Here is a 22,452-nt window from a genome sequence, read left to right as displayed (position 1 = left end):
GTGAAGTCACTCTTGTTGGTGCAGTTATTGTCACTTTCATGTTATGCTGTATTAACAATTCTTCAAAATCCTGTCTTATTTTTGTGTCTTTTCCCATGTCAATGTTGAAGTCTCCACATATGATAAGATTTCTCTTCATATTCATTCTCAATAAGCTAGCAAATTTTTTTAGAAAGATGCTAATATTGCCACATGGTGACCTGTACACACAAAACACTCAAAAATCCTCTGCCACTATACCAGTAACTTCAAAGTCTTTTTCTCTAGCTATGGGAAATGTAGCAGCTTCACTGTTTACATTCTTTGATAGAGTACCTGTTTTAATATATATACAAACGCCACCACCCTTATATTTAGATCTGCAGAAGTAACTAGCTAGTTTGTAGTCCTTTATTGCCACATTATGTATTTTACTTTCAGTTAGTCCATGTTCACTTACTTCACTCAGGAGTACTTCTGCTTCTAATTTTTTGTTACCAAAGTATTGAATATTTTGATGAAGTACTTTTATGTAATTTTTCTTTTGTTGGTTTACATGTTGTGAGCTGTATTCTGGGGCAAATTCTTTAGTATCGTCTTTTTTTGTATGGTGCTTATATTTTTCTTTTCCAGCTTGAGTGTATGATTTTTCATCCCCTTCAGGCCATATTAGTTTCCCTCGCATCTAATGATTTTGCAGACATCTGCAAACATTCTGCTGAACGTTACAGACCCCAGTCTATTTAAATGCAAGCCATCCTTCGCTAGTGAGTTTTCACATAGGAATTTATTTGGGTCTATAAAAATTGCCCCAAGACGATCACATTGTTCTTTAAGAGCACAGTTTATTTTGGCGATATATTTTTCACTCACCGACCTTCTGTTTATGATTCCGCTACGTATCAGACGAGATCCTGCATACATATTTCTTGCAGAACAAATCATGTTTCTTGTTTCGCTTGCCATTTCTTCCTCGCTGCTGCTCCTTAACGAATTCGTCCCAACATGTATAAACACCCCATTATAGTTATGTCTGGTTTCATAATCTGGTTCTGTAGTATCTTGTCTTGCATTTACCATATTTTTAAAATGTTTACTGAGTTGATGCGTTCTAATACCAGGTCGTACGTCGATCTTGCAATTGGGGACAGCGATATTCTTCAGCAGCGAATTGCCAATTATTAAAAAGTCATTTTCCTTTTGTTGCGTATCTGTCGCCTTGTTTTTCCTTTTGCTGTATGTCACCACCTTCCATTTATATTTATCTTCCGGTTTTTGGCTTACTGAGTTTACCGAGACATCAACGGGAACACTTGAAATGTTTTTAAAGTACGATCGGTCATTCGTATTTTCGCGATCTTCTTGCTTTTCCGTTTGATGGCTTTTACACACACAGGACTTCTTTTTTTGTATTAATGTATCGTTTTCTTTCTTGATGGTTGAAAGTTCGGTTTTTAATGCCTCAATGTCACTTCGTAGTAACTTTATAATTTCGTTTTTTGTATCAACTGCACTTACAAGATCAGCCGTTTCGTCACGTAAACAACCGTGACATGTCCACGGAAAATCATCGCTGACGAACTTTAGATTTACTTTCGTGCACTTTTCGTGTAACCAGAAGTTGCATTTGATACACAGAATACCCTTCATCACACGCTTTTTACATTCTCTACACGAAGAACTGTTCATTTTTTGCCTTTTTAACGAGAGATAAGCGTCACTACACTTTCCTATAGGCGCCATCTTAACAGAGGATAATGTGTGTGTGTCTGCATCCTGCATGATGCTGGCTATACTCACAGTGCAACTGTTATTTTTCAGCCAGTGTAATGGTTGCAGTGGCGGTAGTGTCCAGGGCAGGTAGAGGGAGAGAGAGGCAGGAGGTAGGGAGAGGAATTGTGGGTATGTGGCAAGCCACTGAGAGGGAGGCATCCAGTTTGGTGACTAGGGATGCAGGAAGGAGGAGTGGCAGGGCTGACACAATAGTAGTGGCCAGTGGGAAGCAGTACAAACTGAAGAAGACATTGTGGCTTGAACTGGGGTGGGGTGACAGGATGGAGGAAGGTGAAACTGTTGGATGGAGAATGTGGGGACAGGGGGTTACCTGAGACTGAGGCCAGAATGATTGCGGAGTTCAGGATGTGTTCTAAGGACAATTCCTTTCTGCGGAGTTCAGAGAAGCTGGTGGAAGAGAGACGGATACAGATGGCTCAAGTTGTGAAGCAACCACTGAAATTGAGCATGTTGTACTCCGCTGCACATTGTGCCACCAGATGATCAACATTGTTCTTGACAACAGTTTGGCAGTAGCCATTGATCCTGGTAGACAGCTGGTTAGTACTAATACCATCATAAAAGGCTGTGCAGTGTTTGTAACAGAGTTGGTATATTGGCTGCTTTCACAGGAGGCCTAGCCTCTGATGAGATGGAGTAAGCCTGTGACAGGATTGGAGTAGTAGGTGCTGGATGGGTGAACTGGGCAGGTTTCAACCTAGGTCTAAGACAGGGATATGATCCCTGTGGCAAGGGGTTGGGAATGGTACTATAGCATCATAAAAGGCTGTGCAGTGTTTGTAGTGGTGTTGGTATGTGACATAGCTGCTTTCACAGGAGGCCTAGCCTCTGATGGGGTGGAGTAAGCCTGTGACAGGATTGGAGTAGTAGGTGCTGGATGGGTGAACTGGGCAGGTCTTCAACCTAGGTCTGACACAGGGATGTGATCCCTGTGGCAAGGGGTTGAGAATGGTAGTGGCATAGGGATGGACTAGGGTGTTGTGTAGATTGGGTGGGCAAAGGAACACTACTTTAGGAGAGGTGGGAAGGATCTTCAGTAGAATGATCATTTCAGGGCAGAATGAGAGATAATAAAATCCCTTGTGAAGGATGGGTTGAGTTGTTTGAGTCCAGGGTGATACTGGGTGACAAAGGGCACTCCTTTGTAACTGATTCTTAGGGGTGGTGGGAGACTGGTGGTGTGTGTGGATATGGCAAGAAAAATCTATTTGTGGACTCAGCTTTGGAGGTATTGGCTGTGTGTGAAGCCCTTTCTGAAGCATTCAGCATACTGGGCAAGGGAGTTCTCATCACTGCAGAGACGTATACATGGGTTGTGCTAGGCTGTATGGGAGGGGTGTTTAGATGTGGAAGGGATGGGAGCTGTTGAAATACAGGCACTGTTGGTGGTTAGTGGGTTAAATGTACACGGAAGTGTGGATGGAGCCATCGGATAGATGGAGGCCAACATCCAGGGATGTAATGTGTTAGTTAGAGGAATACCAGGTGAAGTGGATGGCCCACAAACAGGTTGACATAGGAAGGGTCCCTGCAGGTGCCCATGGCTGTGCAGCAGATGTGTTTGTAAAACATCCCTTCAAATGTAAATAGTTGTGTCAATATACAGTTTATAAGGTGTATAAGGAATGATATGATGGGTTTGAGTCTGAAGGACCAGCCCCTAGACACAAAGACCATACCCCTGGGGCAAACCAAGGTGCAAGACCCGCCCAGCTCACCCACCTGGCACCTCCTACTTCAGTCCTGTCATAGGTTTATCCTACCCCATCAGAGGGTGAGCCACCTGTGAAAGCAGCCATGCTATATACCAACTCTGCTGCAAACTCTGCTTTGCCTTTTATGTTGGTATCTAGCAACCAGCTGTCCACCATGATGAGTGGCTACCACCAAATTGTTGTCAAGAACAAAGCTGACCATGGGTGGCACAGTATGCAGCTCTATTTAAATGGCTGCTTCACAACCTGAGCCATCTTGATCCTTCCCTTCACCACCAGCTTCTCTGAACTGCACAGATGGGAACTGTCCTTCCAACACATCCCCCACTTCCATAATCACCCTGGCTTCAGTCTCAGGTAACACTCTGTCCCTGCAGCCTCCACCCAACAGTTTCCCCTTCCTCCATCCTGTCATCATCTCCCAATTCATGTCCCATGACATCTTCATTGTGTGCCACTTCCTACCAGCTATTACAGTAGTGCCAGCCAATATACCTGCCATCCATCCCTCACGCATTCCTAGCTGACAACCTGCCTGCCTCCCTCCATGCCACTAGCTGCCCATCCCCAGCCCATTCCCCTGCCTCCCTCTCCCTCTACCCACCCCACCTGACACTACCCCCAAACATACAGTCTACCTGCCATACCTGCCAAAAAATAACATTGGCACTGTGAGTCTAACCAGCACTGTGTAGGGGCACAGGAGTGTGTGTGTGTGTGTGTGTGTGTGTGTGTGTGTGTGTGTCTTTTATTTTATTTTATTTTACTGTAGCTCATAAAAGGGTAACTCTGAAAGCAGAGAAGTTTTCCTTCTATTTACATTCTACAAGAAATTTCCTACAAAATTTAAACTGTTACTGTACAAAGACAAAATTTTCACTCATCACTTACAGTTTCATCAAGCACATATCATGTTATATTTAAAAAGGTACCTATAAACTGAGAGTAACCACAAAATTTCTCAGATTGTGAGTAGATGGCATTCTACTGTGGGACAAACATTTTAAAAAGTTAGTAAATTGACTGAGCAGTTTGTGCTAAGTGTTTAATGATCTGAGTAAAGTCTGTGATACTGAAACACTAAAATGTGCATATTTGGCACCTGGATACTCATTACTCACATACTGCATTCCATTCTGGTGTGTCACACATCAAGAGATATTTCTTGGGCACAAGAGACTAGTGAAGATAATTAGGAAAGTATCTCTCTTCTCCACCACTAAACATCTATTTCTGGAGTTCAGTATCCACTACCTTGCATTTTTCTTCATGTAACAGTGTGTTCTATTCATGAAAATTTACATATTTTTACAAAAATAAAGACCTGCATTCCAGTTTTGCATTTATGGTCTGGCAGTTTCCGGTGATTAAGGGTGGCAGTGTGGTACTGGTGTGCAAGACTCACACTCCCCCTTGGCTATTGGAGGTGCTTCACCGATCTTCTTTTCAGGATAGCAGCTGCGATGTCCTGCACAACTTCTTCTCCAAAGATAAGATGCTACTTTGGAGGAATTTTTTTTTATACTTTTAAAATAACTCCATACACTCAAGAATACTTTGAACTCAATCTCATTGTATTTTCATCACACATAACAGTTTTCATACAACTAAAACATTTTTTGTAAGCTCGACACCTTCCGGCCGGTCAGAAACTATCACATTCATTTTTCCATAAATAGAGTCTGCAAATCTCTCCAAGTTTAGCAAGACAACTGTCCCAGACCTTAAGAAAGTAACAGAATGATTGAATAAGTAATTGTCTCTTCTTTTCTTTCAACAACATTCAAATGTTCACACAATAATGTTTGATGTCGCACAGAGTATGGCGCGCTTATTCCTTGAGCTGGACATGTAACTTCTAAGGCGGGCTCGGTGACTACCTGCCCATGCCGATCATCCGTCCGATACATGTCCATCCTGCATACACATAATTATGGTGCAGTTCTACTTTACCACACTCATCTCTAAAATAATGCATGTTCAATATGGTAGAAATACGAGGGTCTCTAGAATTTACCCCAAAATTCTCGAGGCACTACAGTGGGTAGCCAATTGCTATGTAAAAAGACACTGCAGTGTAGGGCACATGGCAGTTCTACACAACATCCTACCCAAAGGTTAAAGTCAGATAGAGAAGAATTCAAAGCACATGTAAAAACGTTTTCTCACAAGAACTGCTTCTGTACAGTTGAGTAATTTTTGACACATTCTAAAACAACCCAGTTAAATGTTTTCTTAAATGTTTGTATTTAGAGATTGTCCAGCTGGAATTTATTCAAATGAATTATTCTGAAATGACAGTATATTAAAAGAATGATATAGTAGAAGTATACACAAAGAAATACACACAATTAGCAACTTTGAAAAAAATGGGACAACATTTGTAAGCCTCAAATCATACAAAGAATTGTGGCTGGAGTTTCCCAAAGATAATGCTAACTTGTTTGATCTGTGGTTATCCCTGTGCAATATTTTCAAGCAAAGAGGAATGGCAAGTCAGCTTGTGGTTTTTGTCATACATGTATGTAAGAAAAACAGATGTCACACCACCTTAAAACACAAAAAATAAGAACAACCTGACAACTACCATAGTGATCTAATTGGACCAATCACCCGAATTTTGCATGATAATAACAGGTATGTTTTAACATTTACTGATGACTTTACTCCTATCTCTTGTGTACATTTTCTAGAAACCATGCTAAAAGTGCCAGAATTTTTCAAATTTTTGAATCAATGTCTAAAGCTCATTTTAATTTGAAAATAAGTCATCTTCATAGTGGTAGTGGATAAGAGAATATATCTAATGATCTGAAGGCTTTCTGTGAAGACCTGGAAATTCAATTTTGAGTTCACAATGTGATATGCACTGCAGCAAAATGGGGCTTCTGAATGTCTTAAGTAGGATTATTTTGGATAAAGATGTTATATGCTTCTCAATCAAAACTTGACAAGAATTTCTGAACAGAAGCAGTGTTGGCTGCAGTCTATATTATCAATAGGAGACCAACTACTGCTTTGGAAGGGGAATTACCAGCGGCTCTACAGTGTGGGAGACCAAACTTGGAGAAGATGTAGGTGTTTGGTTGTGTAGCACTTTTAAAACTTCCAAAAGAACTGGTAGTTAGAAAGTTCTCATTCAGTTGGATGCATTTTTATTGGCTGTTGTCCAAATGGATACAGATCTTAGTGCCCAGAGCTGAAGAAAGTAATTTCAGGAAAAGTTACCATTTTTTGATGAAACAAAATTCACTTTTGATGGAACATCTGGTGAACAATAGCTTTTAGGAAAATAAGAAAACAGCACAGAAGAATACGCAATAGAAGAAAACAGAACTGAAGAATATGAAATAGATGAAACAATAAAGAAGAAAAAAAGATTGATAACTCAAAAGTAGTAGTCAGGATGCCTGACAAGGTAGGAAGTGTTTGATGAAACAACTGAGAAAGAAGGATTCCAGCATGATTTGATGATTATGCAGTACTGGCCTTGTGTATTGAACAATTATTTTGTTGCTGACGTTCCTGAATGCTATGAGCATGTACAAGGGAAACATGATGAACATGAATGGAAGCAAGTGATCAATGAATAAAGAAAGTCACTGGGACTTCATGAGACATCAGAGTTCGCTCAGGGCTTACCAGAGAAGTGACCAACTGCTAGTAAATGGTTCAAAATTACACATAATCAAGATGGAAAAATTGAGAGATATACAGCAAGGCTTATAATCAAAGCTGTCCTCAGAGGAACGGTTATGATTATGATGAAATGGATGTTCCTATTGCGCATTTAGCTATATTGAGAACACTGGTGTCAATCGTCATTCCGAAGGAACTATATATGTGCCAAATGGATGCCATAGATTCCTTTCTATGTGAAGATCTACATAACTATGTCTACATGAAGATCCCTAAGCTGTCACAGGTTAAAAGAAACACATCTTCAAATTAAAAAAGGTCTCTTATGGATTGAAGCAGGCTCCTCATAGGTGGATTGCAACATTTGATAGTTTTAACAAAAGTACTGAACTTAGACAGTCAAATATTGACAGATGTTTGCGCATAGGCAACCTGGAAGATAGTAGAACGTATTTTCTATTATATGAAGATTATAATTGTTGCAAGTAACTGTATGAGATCAACAAAATTAAAAGGGCTTTGGAATAACCAATTGTCATATAAGATATCAGAGACCTTAACTCATTTCTTCGCATTGAATTCAAAAGGTCAGATGACAAAATAATTGTGGCTCAACCTATATACTTACATGAACTAATGCAATTTTTTGACAGGAACAGTTGGAACATGACTAATACACCAATGGAGACCAAACTCAAATGGAAAGCAGCCAGAACTAATACCCGTAATTATCAATATTACATCAGTGTATGCAAACCATTACGTCAATTGATAGGTTGTCTGATGTGTGCCATGTTTACAACATGACCAGACCTGAAAGTAACAGCAATTATTTCAGCAGATAACTAAGAAACCCAATAGGGAGCCATTGAGAGGGGCTTAAAAGAATACTAACATACATCAAAGGAACATTGAATTTTGTTTTGCATTATGGAAGAGGAGGAGCAGAGTTTGTTCTCTGCTACCTAGATGCAAATTTTGGCAGTGGAGAAGGTAGGAATCCTACATCAGGATTCCTTTTTCAAGTGCATAGACATGCTGTTTGTTGGATGATGAAACGACAAAGCTATATCGCCTTATCTTCAAATTAAGCTGATTATGTAACATTGGTCATAGCACCAACTGAATGTATGTGACTCATTCAACTGTTGACTGACTTGGGTCTCAAGATCAACTACCCAGTAAAGATTTTAAAATACAACAATTCTTGTATTCATTTGCTTGGAAGATGGGAGCATGAGTGAATGATTCATATTGACATTAAATAAAATTTTGCCAGAGACTATGTGAGCAAGGGAATTATTGATGTTTGTTGTGTAGACACAGAGGAAGAACTTGCTGACTTCTTAGCTAAGCCATTACCCAGTGAACAATTTGAAAAGTTACAAAATGGTTTATGTTGAGAATTGCAATTCAAATCTCTCAAATAATTTTTTTCCAGTATCTTCCTTTTTCTTTTTGATGGCAACTCTATGTTATTATATTTTATTCTGTTGATAGGTGTTTACCATGTGTTACAGTTCCTAATTCTTAGTGAGAAGTCAATAAATGTTATAAAAAGTTCATAAAATAGATCATATTTGTTACAAGTAAACTGATCATATGTGTGCCTGAGGAATGCCCACAGCTCTCTAAATTTGTCATTAAATAGCACAACTGTTTACCCAATTTATTTCATTCTACAGATGAAACTGTTCTTTTTCTTATTATGAGTTAATTATAATATTATCATCATCATCATCATCTTGGACAGTTTCCAGCCACTGGCTGGGTCTGTCGGGAACACAAGCCTCTCCATCGTGTTCTGTCTTTCCACCATTCCCCCTCTTCCACCTTCGTCCAGTTCTCTCCTCTTCTCGTCACACATTCCTTCACTCCCTTCACCCATCTATCTCTTGGTCTTCCTCTGGGCCTCTTCCCCTCCAGTTGCAGCTCAAACATCCTCTTTGGAATTCTTCCCTCATCCATTCTCTTCATGTGTCCATACCACTGCAGTCTTGATTTTTCTATCCTGTCCTGTACTGGTTCCTCCTTTAGTCTTTCCCTCACATACACATTTCGCAATCTGTCTCGTCTTGTTACACTCATCCTGCTCCTCTGGAACTTCATTTCACTAGCCTGTATTCTACTTTTGTCGCTTTTGTGCATTACCCATGTCTCACTTCCGTATGCCAATATGGGGACAAAGTAGGTTCGGTATATAATTCCCTTGGATTTCTGTGGCACCTCCTTGCTCCAAATTAGCCCCCTAATGCATTTGTAGAACTGCCCTGCTTTTCTGCACCTTTCATTTATTTCCATTGCGTTTCCCCCCTTACTTTCAATCATGCTTCCCAGGTACTTGAAGTTCTCTACCACTTGTAGTTTTTCCCCTCCACAAGTTATATCCACATTTGGCCTATTCTTCTTCCTTGTTGTGACAATTATTTCACTTTTCTTTGCAGAGAAATGCATTCCATATTGTGCTGCCGTTGCCTCCCATACATCTAACTGCTCTTGCACCTCCTTCTTGCAATTTCCCCATAACATCAGGTCATCGCCAAAAAGCACTGCTTTCATTTTATGATCTCCAATTGCATCTGATACTTGCTGTAGGATTTCATCCATAACAATAATAAACAATAAAGGCGAAAGTGCACTTCCCTGTCGCAGCCCATTTTCCAGCTTGAACCATGCAGTATGTTCCCTCCCCACTTTCACACAACTCTCACTTCCCTCATACATTTTTCTGACTTTTCGTGTTATCTCTTCATCTATCTCTTTTGCGTTCAGCACATCCCAGAGCTTGTCCCTACAGATGATAATTATTACAGTTAATTATAATATTATACAAATTGTAATTGTGTCTCATTCTATGTCCATGTGTAACAACTTACAACAGAATTTGTGCAATCAATAAATAGCAAATCTAATCGAAACAACTCTGAAGTCAAGGCTGCTTCAAGGAAATACTGTGGGTTGTGTAACACTTCAGGACTTCCTGGAGCATTCATTGAATGTATTGGTTTTCTGACATGACTGCTGAAGCCCTGGTATAGATTCCAAATTCTCTTTTCCATATCCTTATTCTCCTCTACCATAGCACAATTCAAACTCTAACTTTGGTCATAGAATCAAAGAATTCCCCAATACTGAAAAATCTATCCAAAGATCCATGTGATTTTGCATGTTCTGGTAAAGTTCAAATATTAGCGCAGAATTCATACCATCCCTCTGCCAGTTGCTATCTGTGTGCACTGTTTTTTGTGACATTTTTATATACTTTTCCCACCTTTCATTTAAATTCATGGCTTTAGTTTGAACACTGTTCTCTAATATTCATTTTAAAAAGTGAAGTAACAAAACCCCCGTTCCAATCTGATGACATGCTGTCCTCCATCCTTATCTGATTGTGGAGGACATGCATCCATTATTTCTCTGTAATACTTGTTGTCTTTGTTCATTTCACCACTTAACTCTTTGATACCATTTGATTTTCCTAATTACATACTTTCAACTGACTTCTACATCAATACATATTCAGTCTCTAATGTTGTTATTTTGTAGCTATTGTGCTTCATTTATATTCAGTAGCATGACAAATTAATTATTCACTGTCAAAGTGATATACTAGGAATTTACTTCTGCCGCTGTTATCAGCTGACAATAATTTTGCCAGTTTCATCTTTTGTCTATCAAGATTCCTTGTAACAATTTATTACCCGCTATGTCATCCTTTAGCCAATTGCCCCAATTAATTAAATACCTTTCCCTCTTTTGTTCTGGTGACTTGTTTTGATTCCTTTTAGTCTAACCCATGTAATTCTTTATTGATTTTATCACACACTAATCTCTGAAGTATTTCTAAAGGCATTATACTTCCTTGAGACTGCATCTGTCACTACCATTCTACTAATGTAGTAGCTACCAGTTTCTTTTGCTGCTATTAGATCCACTTATTTTTTCATCTGCTCCAACAAGGCACTCCTCCAGTTCTTTCACAGTTCCTATATCTGTTCCTGGCAAACCATTCAGTGCTTTCTTTAACTGTCACAACTTTATCTTTGTCCTAAAATTTCCACAATTTGAGTTTATTTTCTTGTGTAGGTCTTACTACTTTCAGTTTGTTACATCTGAACATTCCAGTAAGAAGGCACATGATCTATTTCTAGTACTTAAACTGTGTACTATTTTTACAACCAGAATTGTTTCTCTGTCGGTGGTTGCTACTAAATACATAATCAGTTGCTCTTAATGAATGAAGCCATAGATGAGATCACTAAAGCACACTAATATTATCTCAGTTGGCACAGAGGTTAGTTGGTTTGAACCCTGGTGGTAGAAAAAGTTTGCATCTCTAGTAATTGACTGTCAAGGGGAGGAGAGGTAAAACCATAAATTTCCTGATCACGAACTTTCTGCCATTTACAGACATAATCAAGAAGGAATACACAGGAATAAAATTATATTGGATTAAGAGAAGAATGAAACTTAAAAACAAAATGACTGTTGGAGTGTACTTTTATTTGCAGTAAGATTATTAAAATTAGTTTTCTGTTAGTGAAGAGAAGAAATTTGACTTTCACGTTACAGATAGAAAATCACTGTTAAGCTCAGCGAAAAAAGGAAATGATAAAAAAGTAATTTGGAAGCCTCTTCAATGGAAATGATCTATCAGGGATTTGGAAGAAAAAAAGGGATTGTTGTTAAAGAATAATGACCCAGCAATGATAGCAAAATACTGAAAGATTGAAGCTTAAAGCTTGTAGTAAGAGTTGATGAAATAACTTTACATTTAGACAATATTATAAAAGGATAGTTGCTACTCACCATATAGTGTTGTTGCTGAGTGACAGAAGGCACAACAAAAAGACTGTCAAACAAAGCTTTCAGCCAAATAGGCCTTCAACAGAATTTGACAACATACACACATACAGACACACACACACACACACACACACACACACACACACACAAATACTTACAGAAACACAACTCACACACACATGATCACAGTCTCTGGTACCCAAGGCCAGACTGATGTGTGCGTTATGTTGTCTAATTCTGATGAAGGCCTGTTAGACAGAAAGCTTAGTGTGACTGTCTTTTTGTCATGCCTCCTCTGTGGCTCAGCATCTCCACTATGTGGTGAGTAGCAATTATCCTTATAATATTGCCAGTATTCCATCCTGGATTTTCCGTTGTTTAACTTCACATTTTCCCATAAGTGTGAGTGAGTCCATGAACTGGCTGGTTACTCAGAATTTGGAAATAAGTGTATAAAATGGGAGAAACACTACCAGATATCCAGAAAAATCCCATCCTCATTCTGGTGAAGAAAACAGAGAAGTAAAGTATTACACAGCTATTCTGAGATGCCATACTCCTAAATTGTTGTACATGGAAGAAAACAAACTAAACTAAGATATTCAATACTCACTATGAATACCATGCTGAATTTCATTTTTCATGAACATTGTCAAATTTTATTCAAAAATATCAGAATTTCAGCAGCTTATTTTTTTTCTTTCATAGCCTAGAAATATGTGTATTTTGCTACCACTTCTATAGTGTGATATACAGCCAGCTTATCAAAATAGCCAAAATGTTTTTCTTCCTTTTTTTTCCAGGCGGCGTCAAGGTGTTGCATTGGCAGGAGTTACAAATCCATGGTAGTGGACTCTGATGCAGATACATATTGATGTATGCACAAGCGTTCTATAGCTTTTTTTTTTTTTTTTCTTAAAACTTTGCAAGTATTTCATAATAAATGTTGTTACTGCAACTGGATACCAATAATGAGATAATTGTGTTTTCATCCAATTTTGACTTTAGTGTAGAAGTCTATTTAAAGAGATCACTGATAGTAAATATATCATTTTTATATTCTTAATTACTTTTGTACTCTGTGTGGTGTACTATCAGAGTTGCAGCATGATGTGTTCTGGAGAGAGATAGAGAAAATTTCATGGCCTTGCCAGTTTTCTCCCTTCCTCTATGCCACAAATGTTGCAGTTGTTTTTTCTCCTGACATCTGGCAATGGTGAAACATGCTCCAAATTGGGATGTAGGTTCTATTGATGACCCCTTTTCAAAAATGTAAAATACATGAAGACCATTGTTGTCATAAGTTCAAGTAACACTTTTTGTGCTCCTTTATGTCACCCATAATAAACACTATATTCACAAAATGACTTTCGCTATATACCAACAATCACAAAAAGTATCACTAAATGTTCAGTACATAGATAGAAGCACTTGGGACAGACATGTATGTCTCACTGATGTTATTGACTCATGCATTATTTGTTGCTTTGAGTGTTATCATCTCCAATATTGACTTTTTTATTTACTCATCAAACTAATAAAAGTTTTCTTTATACCGACAGAATTGTCATAAAGGAGTGTGACTGTAATATAAGTTAAATGTTTATTTGACTCTTCACAGTGTATAGAATTTTTCTGTAAAATTGGGGTTACACTCACTAGCAGTCACAATGAACAACATTGTCATTTTCAAATTTAAAACATCAGTTGCAGAATATACAGGGCATATATCAAAAAGGATGGTGCAAACTTACACGGCTGAAAGTACATGAGGCGCAAACTTACACGGCTGAAAGTACATGATAATAGAAGCATAAATGTCAAGTGAACATGGGCTCTAAAACACATACCTTAAGAGCTATGAGGTGTTCTTTTGTGAAACAAATCTCTTATACTGCAAGCTCTTTTCTTTCCATATTTTGGGAAGTGGTAGTTTGAAAAAAAATGAGAAAAAAAGGTCCAGTAAACATGTACTCTAAAATGCATCCCTTAAAAGTTCATTAGAAGAGTTGTGTTCCAAAGTACCAAAGATAAACAGGTGCTCATAGCTGTTAAGGTATGCATTTTAGAGCACATGTTTACTGGACATTTTTTTCTTGTTTTGGTCCATACTAACACTTCCCAAAATGTGGAAAGCAAAGAGCTTGCAGTATAAGAGATTTTTTTCATAAAAGAACACCTCATAGCTCTTAAGGTATGCGTTTTAGAGCCCATGTTTACTTGACATTTGTGCTTCTATTATCATGTACTTTCAGCCATGTAAGTTTAGGCCATCCTTTTTGATACACCATGTATAATGGGAATTGTGACCATACATCTGACAACAATTACAAAAAATAGTGAGACCAGGCAACCGGGGCAATGGTGGCACAACCATATCACTACAATGTATGTCCATTCTTGCCCAACCATTCACTCCACGTCCTAATGCAGAATAGATAAAAACTACACCAGGGTAAAAATTGCCAATGATTCTTGCAATGTGTCCTACTGTGGCAAGTACAATTGTTGTGTCACAGCAGGACACATTGCAAGAATCTCTGGCAATTTTTACCCTGGTATAATTTTTATATATTCTATGAGTGGCAACTGTTTATTTGTAGCTTGTACAACATAGATATGTATTTCAAAGTTTTATTGAGCCTCAGAGTAGTCACCAGCATTGTGTATAAACTGTTGCCAGCAATGTGGAAGTCATAGGATACTCTTAGCAGTGCCAACTTTGTTCACAGTTCAACCAGCGTGGTCTATTGCCCGAAAAATTTGTAGCAGTTCTGAAGTGAATACCGTGAAGTGTCTCCTTCAGTTTAGAAATCGAGTTGAACTCATGAGGGCTTAAGTCAGGAGAGTGCAATAGGTGGTATAGCATTTAGCAGCCCCATCAGTCAAACAAATCAGTAAAAGCTTGCACTGCATGTGCTGGAGCATTGTCCTGCAAAATGATGGTCAGGTCCTGTAGAAAGTGTCATCACTTCTGTCTCTATGCTGTTCATTTTTGGAACACAACCTACCACCGGCTTAGAGACAGAAGTGATGACTGTCAACACAACTGGCACTGCTAAGAGTATCCTACGACTTCCACATCACTGGCAACGGGTTATACACAATGCTAATGACTACTCTGAAGGTCAGTAAAACTTTGAACTAAGTATCTATTTTGTATGAGCAGTAAATAAATAGTTGCCACTACTAAAGTTCCAACCCACGTACATTAGGACATAGAATGAACAGTTGGGTAAGCATGGGCATAACTTGTAGTGACTTGGTTGTGCCACCATTGCCTCAGTTGCCTGGTCTCATTGTTTTTTGTAACTGTCAGATTATGTCACAGTTCCCATTATATATTCTCCAACTGATGTTTTGCATTTGAAAATGATGACAGTTCATTTCAACTGGTAATGTAACCCCTTTTTTTAAAGAAATTTTTTTATGTATTGTGACTATGGCTTCACTATTGTAGTGTCAAATAAACATTTAACTAATAAAAGTGGACTGGAAACAGTTCATGACCACCACTTACCTGAGAAAGTTACAAAAAATATTAAGGTATCAAAAGGAACGTGCATTTATGTAAAGTTACAAGGAGACAGAATGGCTGGCCACTACTTATCTTTGGGAAGCCATATTCTAATGAGTGCCAATAGATACATATAAAGATAAAATACAGTACACAGCTATTGGAGTTGTTAGTTACAGGGAGAAAAGATAAGTATGTTGAGAAAAGGAGAGATAAGTCAGTCAGGTCCCAGGTTTAAGTGTCCCTCCTATTATGAGAATGTTGGCAGACAATATGAATGGGGAGGTAGGCCTATAACAGAGTGCAGGAGGTCAAAGATAGTATATTCATGTACATTGTATCAGCTCCAGTCCAGAGAAGACATAAATGCAAAATAATAAGTAAAAATGGATTAAAGGGAAGAGAAATGAGGAATAAAATGAATAGTGCAGTTAACAACAGGACTTCACAAAAGACCAAAAACATTAGAGGCATGAGGAAGCTGAAAATATTTTTTTAATTAGTAAGTAATTGAGTAAATAATGAAATTCTAATGATGGAGGAATAGAAGGGGAGGTTGGAATTTGTTATCAGAGCTTCAGTCCAAAAGGGTAGTGAGGTGCATGGACATACAAACATAGGCTTCAACAGCCATTGTCACAAACAATAAAATTTTTCTGGGATATGTGACTACATTGTCAATATGTAAAACTACTGACATTTCAGTCACTGTTGCAAGTGACCTTCTTCTGGGTGTTTTTGTTACACAAAAACACCCTGAAGATGGTCAGCTGTGACAGTGACCGAAACATTGGGAGTTTTACATACTGATAATGCAGACACAAATCCAGAAAAATTTTATTGATTGTGCAAGGACATGTGTAAGAACAAAGTCCCATCTCCAGAGCCCATGGAAATTAGTTTCAAGTGGAAGAATCCAAATGGCCTTTGTGACGTAGCATGTACATAGGTCTATAGAGCATGCTCAGAATCTGGGTACTAGATGGTCTTGAGGCAGGCAGTTCTTCTATGTCTGTTCATGTACGCAGGTACTTTAGTGGTGGTCATTCTTGCACAAAATCCATACCATGAACACATGTTAGTTGGTAAATTATATGTGTGGTTTTACATGTTGTTCTACCTTTGGTGTTGTAAGATTTACCAATGATGTTGCTGAAGTAGATGATAGTTTTAAAGTGAGAAGGATTGCAAATTATGAATCTTATTATTAGGGTAATGGTCTAAGAATTTTATCTGATCTGAAAAGCACTATTCTGTTAGTGGATATATTATGGTAACACTGTGTATCCTTTTGAAAGTGATTCAGACAACTGACCAGAAAGCATGGGAACCAACTTTGTCTAGGCCGCATCATGGACTCAGACACAGCCACAGAAGATCATGCTGGATTGGACCTAAGTGTGAGCCCACCATTGCAGACCATTCACTCCCAACTCCACAACATTGGTTGCAGCTGGTATCATCTAGACAGTGCTTCAAAATGCTGGAATTGCTTTTACACTACAGACTCTTGCTGATGTTACTTATTTCAGATGCACTGTATTGTTCTTTACAATTTTTGAACTTGATTGGACAGTACTTTGAAAATTAAGTTAATTTCTTGATTACAACTCATCATCAGCTGACATTTATATTGTTGAATGTATACATGTGCTTGTATTTCCTATGCTTCACACAAATCATGTTGGGTGAAGGGCACTCAACATGCTTTCATTAGAACCTAGTCTAAGTTAATATAGAGTGAATATATAAAAAACTGGTCAAAAGTAAGACTAGGATTACAAAATAGTAAAATTCTATAAAGGAAAAATACTCAAAGGATCTAATAAAATACATGCAGTGCAGAAGAGCTGATTTCTTCAATTATCTGGAGGGATAAGTGTAGTATTCCTGTCTAACACTCTGTCCTAAAGGAGAAGCACTGAGTCACCAACAGGCACACATATAAAGAAGGAAAACATGCGAGCTTTTTGAGTAATCTTTTTTCAAGCTAGAGTAAAAATACACACACATACACACACACCTATGCTCCTACATGGCACTAGCTGGACACACAATGCTGTATTTCAGCAGGTGGACTTGGTTGTGGTGGGGTTTGCACCAGGCAGAGTGAGTAGGGGGAGACAGAGGTAGAAGGTTGGGAGAGGGTATGGTGGTGAGTGGTTAGTGGCTTGGCTGGAGGCAGCTGGTTTGCTGGCTAAAAATGAGGGTGGGAGGTGTGGAAGGAGCACAGGCTATGCATATGACTCATGATTCTCAGAGCCAGTATGGAGTGGCACATGCTGATGGTGATATAGGGATGTGAATTTAGGAGGAAATGACAGGACAGAGGAAGGGAAAACTTGGGTGGAGGATGTGGGGATAGTGGGTTATTGGAGAGTGAGACCTTCCTGTCACCCCCTTCCAAATTTACATACTGACATCACCTTCAGTGTGCACTGCTGCCTACCAGCTCCGACAACTACGTGACGTCAAACCAGACACAACAAAGTTACCAGTTCTTGTGCTCCCTGGATTGCAAACCCACACATAAACTTAAGGACTTTCTAACTGCTTGCTTGTACAACCTGAAATATGGTTCACAATTTTGGAGCATATTTTTAGACATCAGCTGATTAGGGCAGACCCCAAACAGTTTACTTTGACAGTCAGCAACCTAGACCAGAGAGCTATCACTTTAGTTTCAGACATAATTTTACACCCACCTTGCCAACGAGCTTGCCTAATTATTAAAAAGGTTTTAGTTTCCCGTTGCACTAAACTATCAGATCAAAACCTAAAACAAGTGCTGTATCATGAAAAATCTGGTAACAAAAATCCATTTTTGAAGATGTTTACATACTGTTATAGATACTAGTGTGGTTTCTCGTGAGTATTATTGTATATCTGGCAACAGCAGCTGTCTCCACAGGTGCAGTTAGCTTTTATAGCACATGCTGGATTCAGCTGCCATGGTGACTATAATGTCATCAACTACAGCTGAATACAACTAACAACTGCTGAGCTTACCCAAGGTCACTGTACCTCACTGCTCTATTGCTTCATACCGACACCTGCCGAGCATAGTTGAAGATAGGCATACAGTTAGTTACATGCTGGCCCAAATAAGAGGTTACATTCACAACATTCTACTACTCCTCAGTCTCAAAATCACAGCCATGTCCAAGACACCTCTACTAATATCTGATGCTACCACAGACATTTAGGTCTCAAGCTGTGAAGTACACAACACAAGGGCAATCTGGATGCGGTGTAACAGACCACAGCACTGGCATGAAGGAAAGGAGTGTCCTCTCCCAACCATAAACAGACAACAGCACAGTATCAAATACACTACTGATGGCAATATAGGATCTGGTCAAATGACTCAGTCTCTGCTAACTCCAGTGTGTAACACAATGTCATTATAGTTACGTATTTCCAATAATTCCCCCCCCCCCCCTGCTTTGTGTGCAGCTGTTGTAATGTCTGATGAGCTTCTAAATTTAATGGCTATAAGCAACTGTATTATGGCTATAAGCAACTGTATCATCTTCATCATACAAATCTGACATTGAAAGAACTTTTGTGATCGTGGACATCACTCAGCCTATCTTAGGTGCTGACTTTATTTCCCCACACTTATGGTGGACTTGTGGGTTTGACAAAGGTATGTTTAATAAACTGGATTGACACTCACAAAGTGATGTGGACTGAAGGCTGTTCTGTAGTTGGCATGGTGAGAAGAGTCAACAGCATAAGTACACAGCTCTCCTGGGACACTAACATTGTGCATAATGGAGAGTTAATATTGATGCCACAGGGATTGACTAAACAGTGCATCATTAAGCACAAAATATATATAAGTCTGTGGGCATTTTTTTTACACCCAGTCCCCAATAAAGATAGCTCACAATGTCCTGTGGCTAGTACCATGAACCAAAATCTAGAACTCCTCTGGATAGGTATGCCTTACCTAATACCCAAGAATTCACATAGACTTTGGCAGATGCAAAGGTTTTCACAATTCTGGACCGCCACAGTGCTTATAATCAGATCCTGGTAGTGCTTAGTGATATACCAAAAACAGTAGTGATTACACCTTTCCACCATTTTGAAGTCTTGCTTGCTGAGCAAGGTGGCGCAGTGGTTAGCACACTGGACTCACATTTGGGAGGATGTGGTTCAAACCTGTGTCCAGCCACTTGATTTAGGTTTTCCATGATTCCCTAAATCTCTTTAGGCAAATATCAGGGTAGTTCCTTTGAAATGGCATGGCCGACGTCCTTTCTCATCCTTCCCTAATCCAACAGGACTGGTGCCCTTGCTGTTTGGTCCCCTCTCCCTGAATCAACCAACCAGTTCTTGTTCATAGCATTCTAAGTCAGAAACACTGCTCAAACTTGTCAAAGTTTCATTGATGAAGTTTTGCAGTGACTGCAATTTTATTTTTCATATTTGGATTATATCCTGGTATTCTATTACAATGCAGAGATACAAGACAGACATGTTGACAAAGAACAACAGAGACTATATAGTCATCAAATTGAGTTATTCAGAAACAAATGTATCACTGACAAAAGTGAAGTAACTTTTCTGCATGGTGAATTTTTATCACTGTCACCTTCCTGTGACAGCTTTCATTCAAGCTCTTCTAATGACTGAACTTTCTGATCCCAACACCAAGGGCAAACAAATACTCAAACAGACTCCAGAAATGGACATAGCTCTCCATTATCTACAGGCTAGCCTCATGAAGACAGTGCTCCTCACCAACCTAGTACCATCTATGCCATTGGCTATTGTCATGAACACCAGCCAAAGTGAAATGGTTCCACTCTACACCAAAAAGTCAGTAACTGCTGGAAGCAGTCAAGATATTTTTTTTTGAAGAAATTACAGCTAAGGCCAATGCAATGGAGTGATTATGACAGAGAGCTATTGGTCAGTTATGAAGGTGTAGGCATTTTCTCCCTAAAATCAAAGTCCGGACAGTGACAATCTGTATAGACTACAAACCAATCAAATGCCAGAGATAGGTGTTCCCCTTGACTGTTCTGGCACATCTTAAAGGGGCATAAAAAACAGTCACTACTTACTTTTCTCACATCTGCAGTATAGTTAATGTTTTGAGCTGCAACAATCTCACCATGGCCCAAGCAACAGATAAATAACTGCAAATTTTATCAAATGATCATTCCCTTAGACTGATGTTAAGCAAGTCAAGGTATCAGGTAACAACTCCAAAATATGATGTGATGCCTCACAATGGGAGACATGGCCCTATGTTTTGCGGCAGTTTTGTAAAGTGGCATTTGACAGTGTCCACAGTTCTGCACATCCATGGGCAAATTCCAGGAATAAATTATTAACCAACTGTTTCACGTGGACTCACGTGTGCCTTCATGCCAGCACTGTACACTACCATGTTCTGCACATATTGGACATTTCCCTGGGTCTCCTGTGAGGTCCAGTCCTTGTTGGCCCTCTACCTGTCTCTGCAGCTGAAGGGCAGAAGGGCCAAGACAATTGCAAAAATGTTCATCACAAACTGGTTAGCATGCTTTGGCTATCCACTACGTATCACAACAGACCAGAGCTGGCAAACTGAGTCCAATGTGTTCAAAGAGTTGTCTAAAGCTTGCAGCTTCCACCATCATCACATTAGAAGGTACCTTTCTGACAGCTATGGGATGGTTGAAAGGTTGCATATAACTTTAAAGGCTGTCGTCATGTGTCACCAAGAGAGGTGGACAGAAACCCTTCCTCTAGTCTTTTTAAGACAAAGCATGGCCTATAAATCTAATATCGATGTGTTGATGGCTACAATAAAATGATTTACGGGGAGCCACTGAGGGTCCAGGAAATTACCTCACACCTGCACCACTGCCAAACTATTGCTGTTGGGACAGCAGATTTGGGAGCATATCACAGATATCCAATGGCCATCTGCTTTGCACCATGTTAAACACTTGATTTTTGTACCCAAGGCATTGGCAGACTGCTTTCATGTACATCTCACCAATGTAGTGAAGCCAAACAATGGAAAATCCAAGATGGAATGTAACAATATTATGAGAAGGAAAGCTGCTATTCACCATATAGTGGAGATGCTGAGTCACAGATAGGCACCTATCTGCGACTCAGCATCTCCGCTATTTGGTGAGTAGCAACTTCCCTTCTCATAATATTGTTACAATGTAGTGAAGTGAAAGAAGTGGGATTTTGGTATGATGTATGCCACTCCATGCATGATCTGTCAACCTTTTACCTTACAGATATCTTGTGCTCACTGTTCTGGAAGTTATTTGCTGATTTACAATTAAGGGTGAAACAGACCTCTCTTAAGTAGTAACTAAATGTAGATCACAACATTTGCTTGTGGACAAATTTGACATTATTCTAATGTATAATGTTTAATTGTTTTGATATTGGCATTATCGCCTGTGCCCTTTGCTCTGTGACTCCTGACACACTGCCAAGCCAAGACACCAAAGCATAAGTGGGCCTTGACAGCAGATGAAGATGTGCACTTGCTGTCACATCTTTTTGGTATTCAGAGGTGATGTCTTTCATACCCAATCTGCACATATGGCTCTGTGGAAATGAGTTATCAATCCACAGAGTTTGATATTTGTTCTTTGAAAGAGTTGTTTATCCACAGTATATGTTCATTCTTGTAAAGTTGCAATCATATTGCTTTGCTAAATAAAAGTTATCTTCATTGCATATTGGTATTAGTTTTGCCTACAAATGGAATAACAGAATGGTATTTCATTCACAAAAGAACAACATAGGCATGATTATTTGAAAGATGTTCTACATCACTGCAGCCCCTAGACAATGTTGCCAGTGTCAAGATGAGTAGTATTTGTTTATTTTCTACCTCTTCTATGATAAAACTGTTATCACTAATGTACAAAAGTGGTGTTACTCTCAGTTTACAATTAACAAAACTTTGCCCTTTTTGAGTTCATTACAGTCAGCATTGTATTAGGTGGTTAGACACTTCAAAGTACAGTA

General features: G+C 39.0%; 1 protein-coding gene across 1 annotated transcript in view; it reads left to right on the top strand.

The window, feature by feature from the left end:
- The window catches only part of LOC126236653 (ionotropic receptor 25a), a 485,919-nt gene extending 468,656 nt beyond the window's left edge, over positions 1-17,263 (top strand). The window contains exons 18-19 of the mRNA XM_049946121.1: positions 12,737-12,809; positions 16,749-17,263. Coding sequence (XP_049802078.1) covers positions 12,737-12,782 — 46 coding nt within the window. The 3' untranslated portion in view covers positions 12,783-12,809; positions 16,749-17,263. The remainder of the gene's footprint in view (positions 1-12,736; positions 12,810-16,748) is intronic.
- Positions 17,264-22,452: the final 5,189 nt, after the last annotated feature.

Source organism: Schistocerca nitens, chromosome 1, assembly GCF_023898315.1.
Source record: "Schistocerca nitens isolate TAMUIC-IGC-003100 chromosome 1, iqSchNite1.1, whole genome shotgun sequence".
NCBI classification, from domain to species: domain Eukaryota; kingdom Metazoa; phylum Arthropoda; class Insecta; order Orthoptera; family Acrididae; genus Schistocerca; species Schistocerca nitens.
The sequence above is the reverse complement of the archived record's forward strand: the minus strand, read 5'-3'. Positions and strand labels throughout refer to the sequence as shown.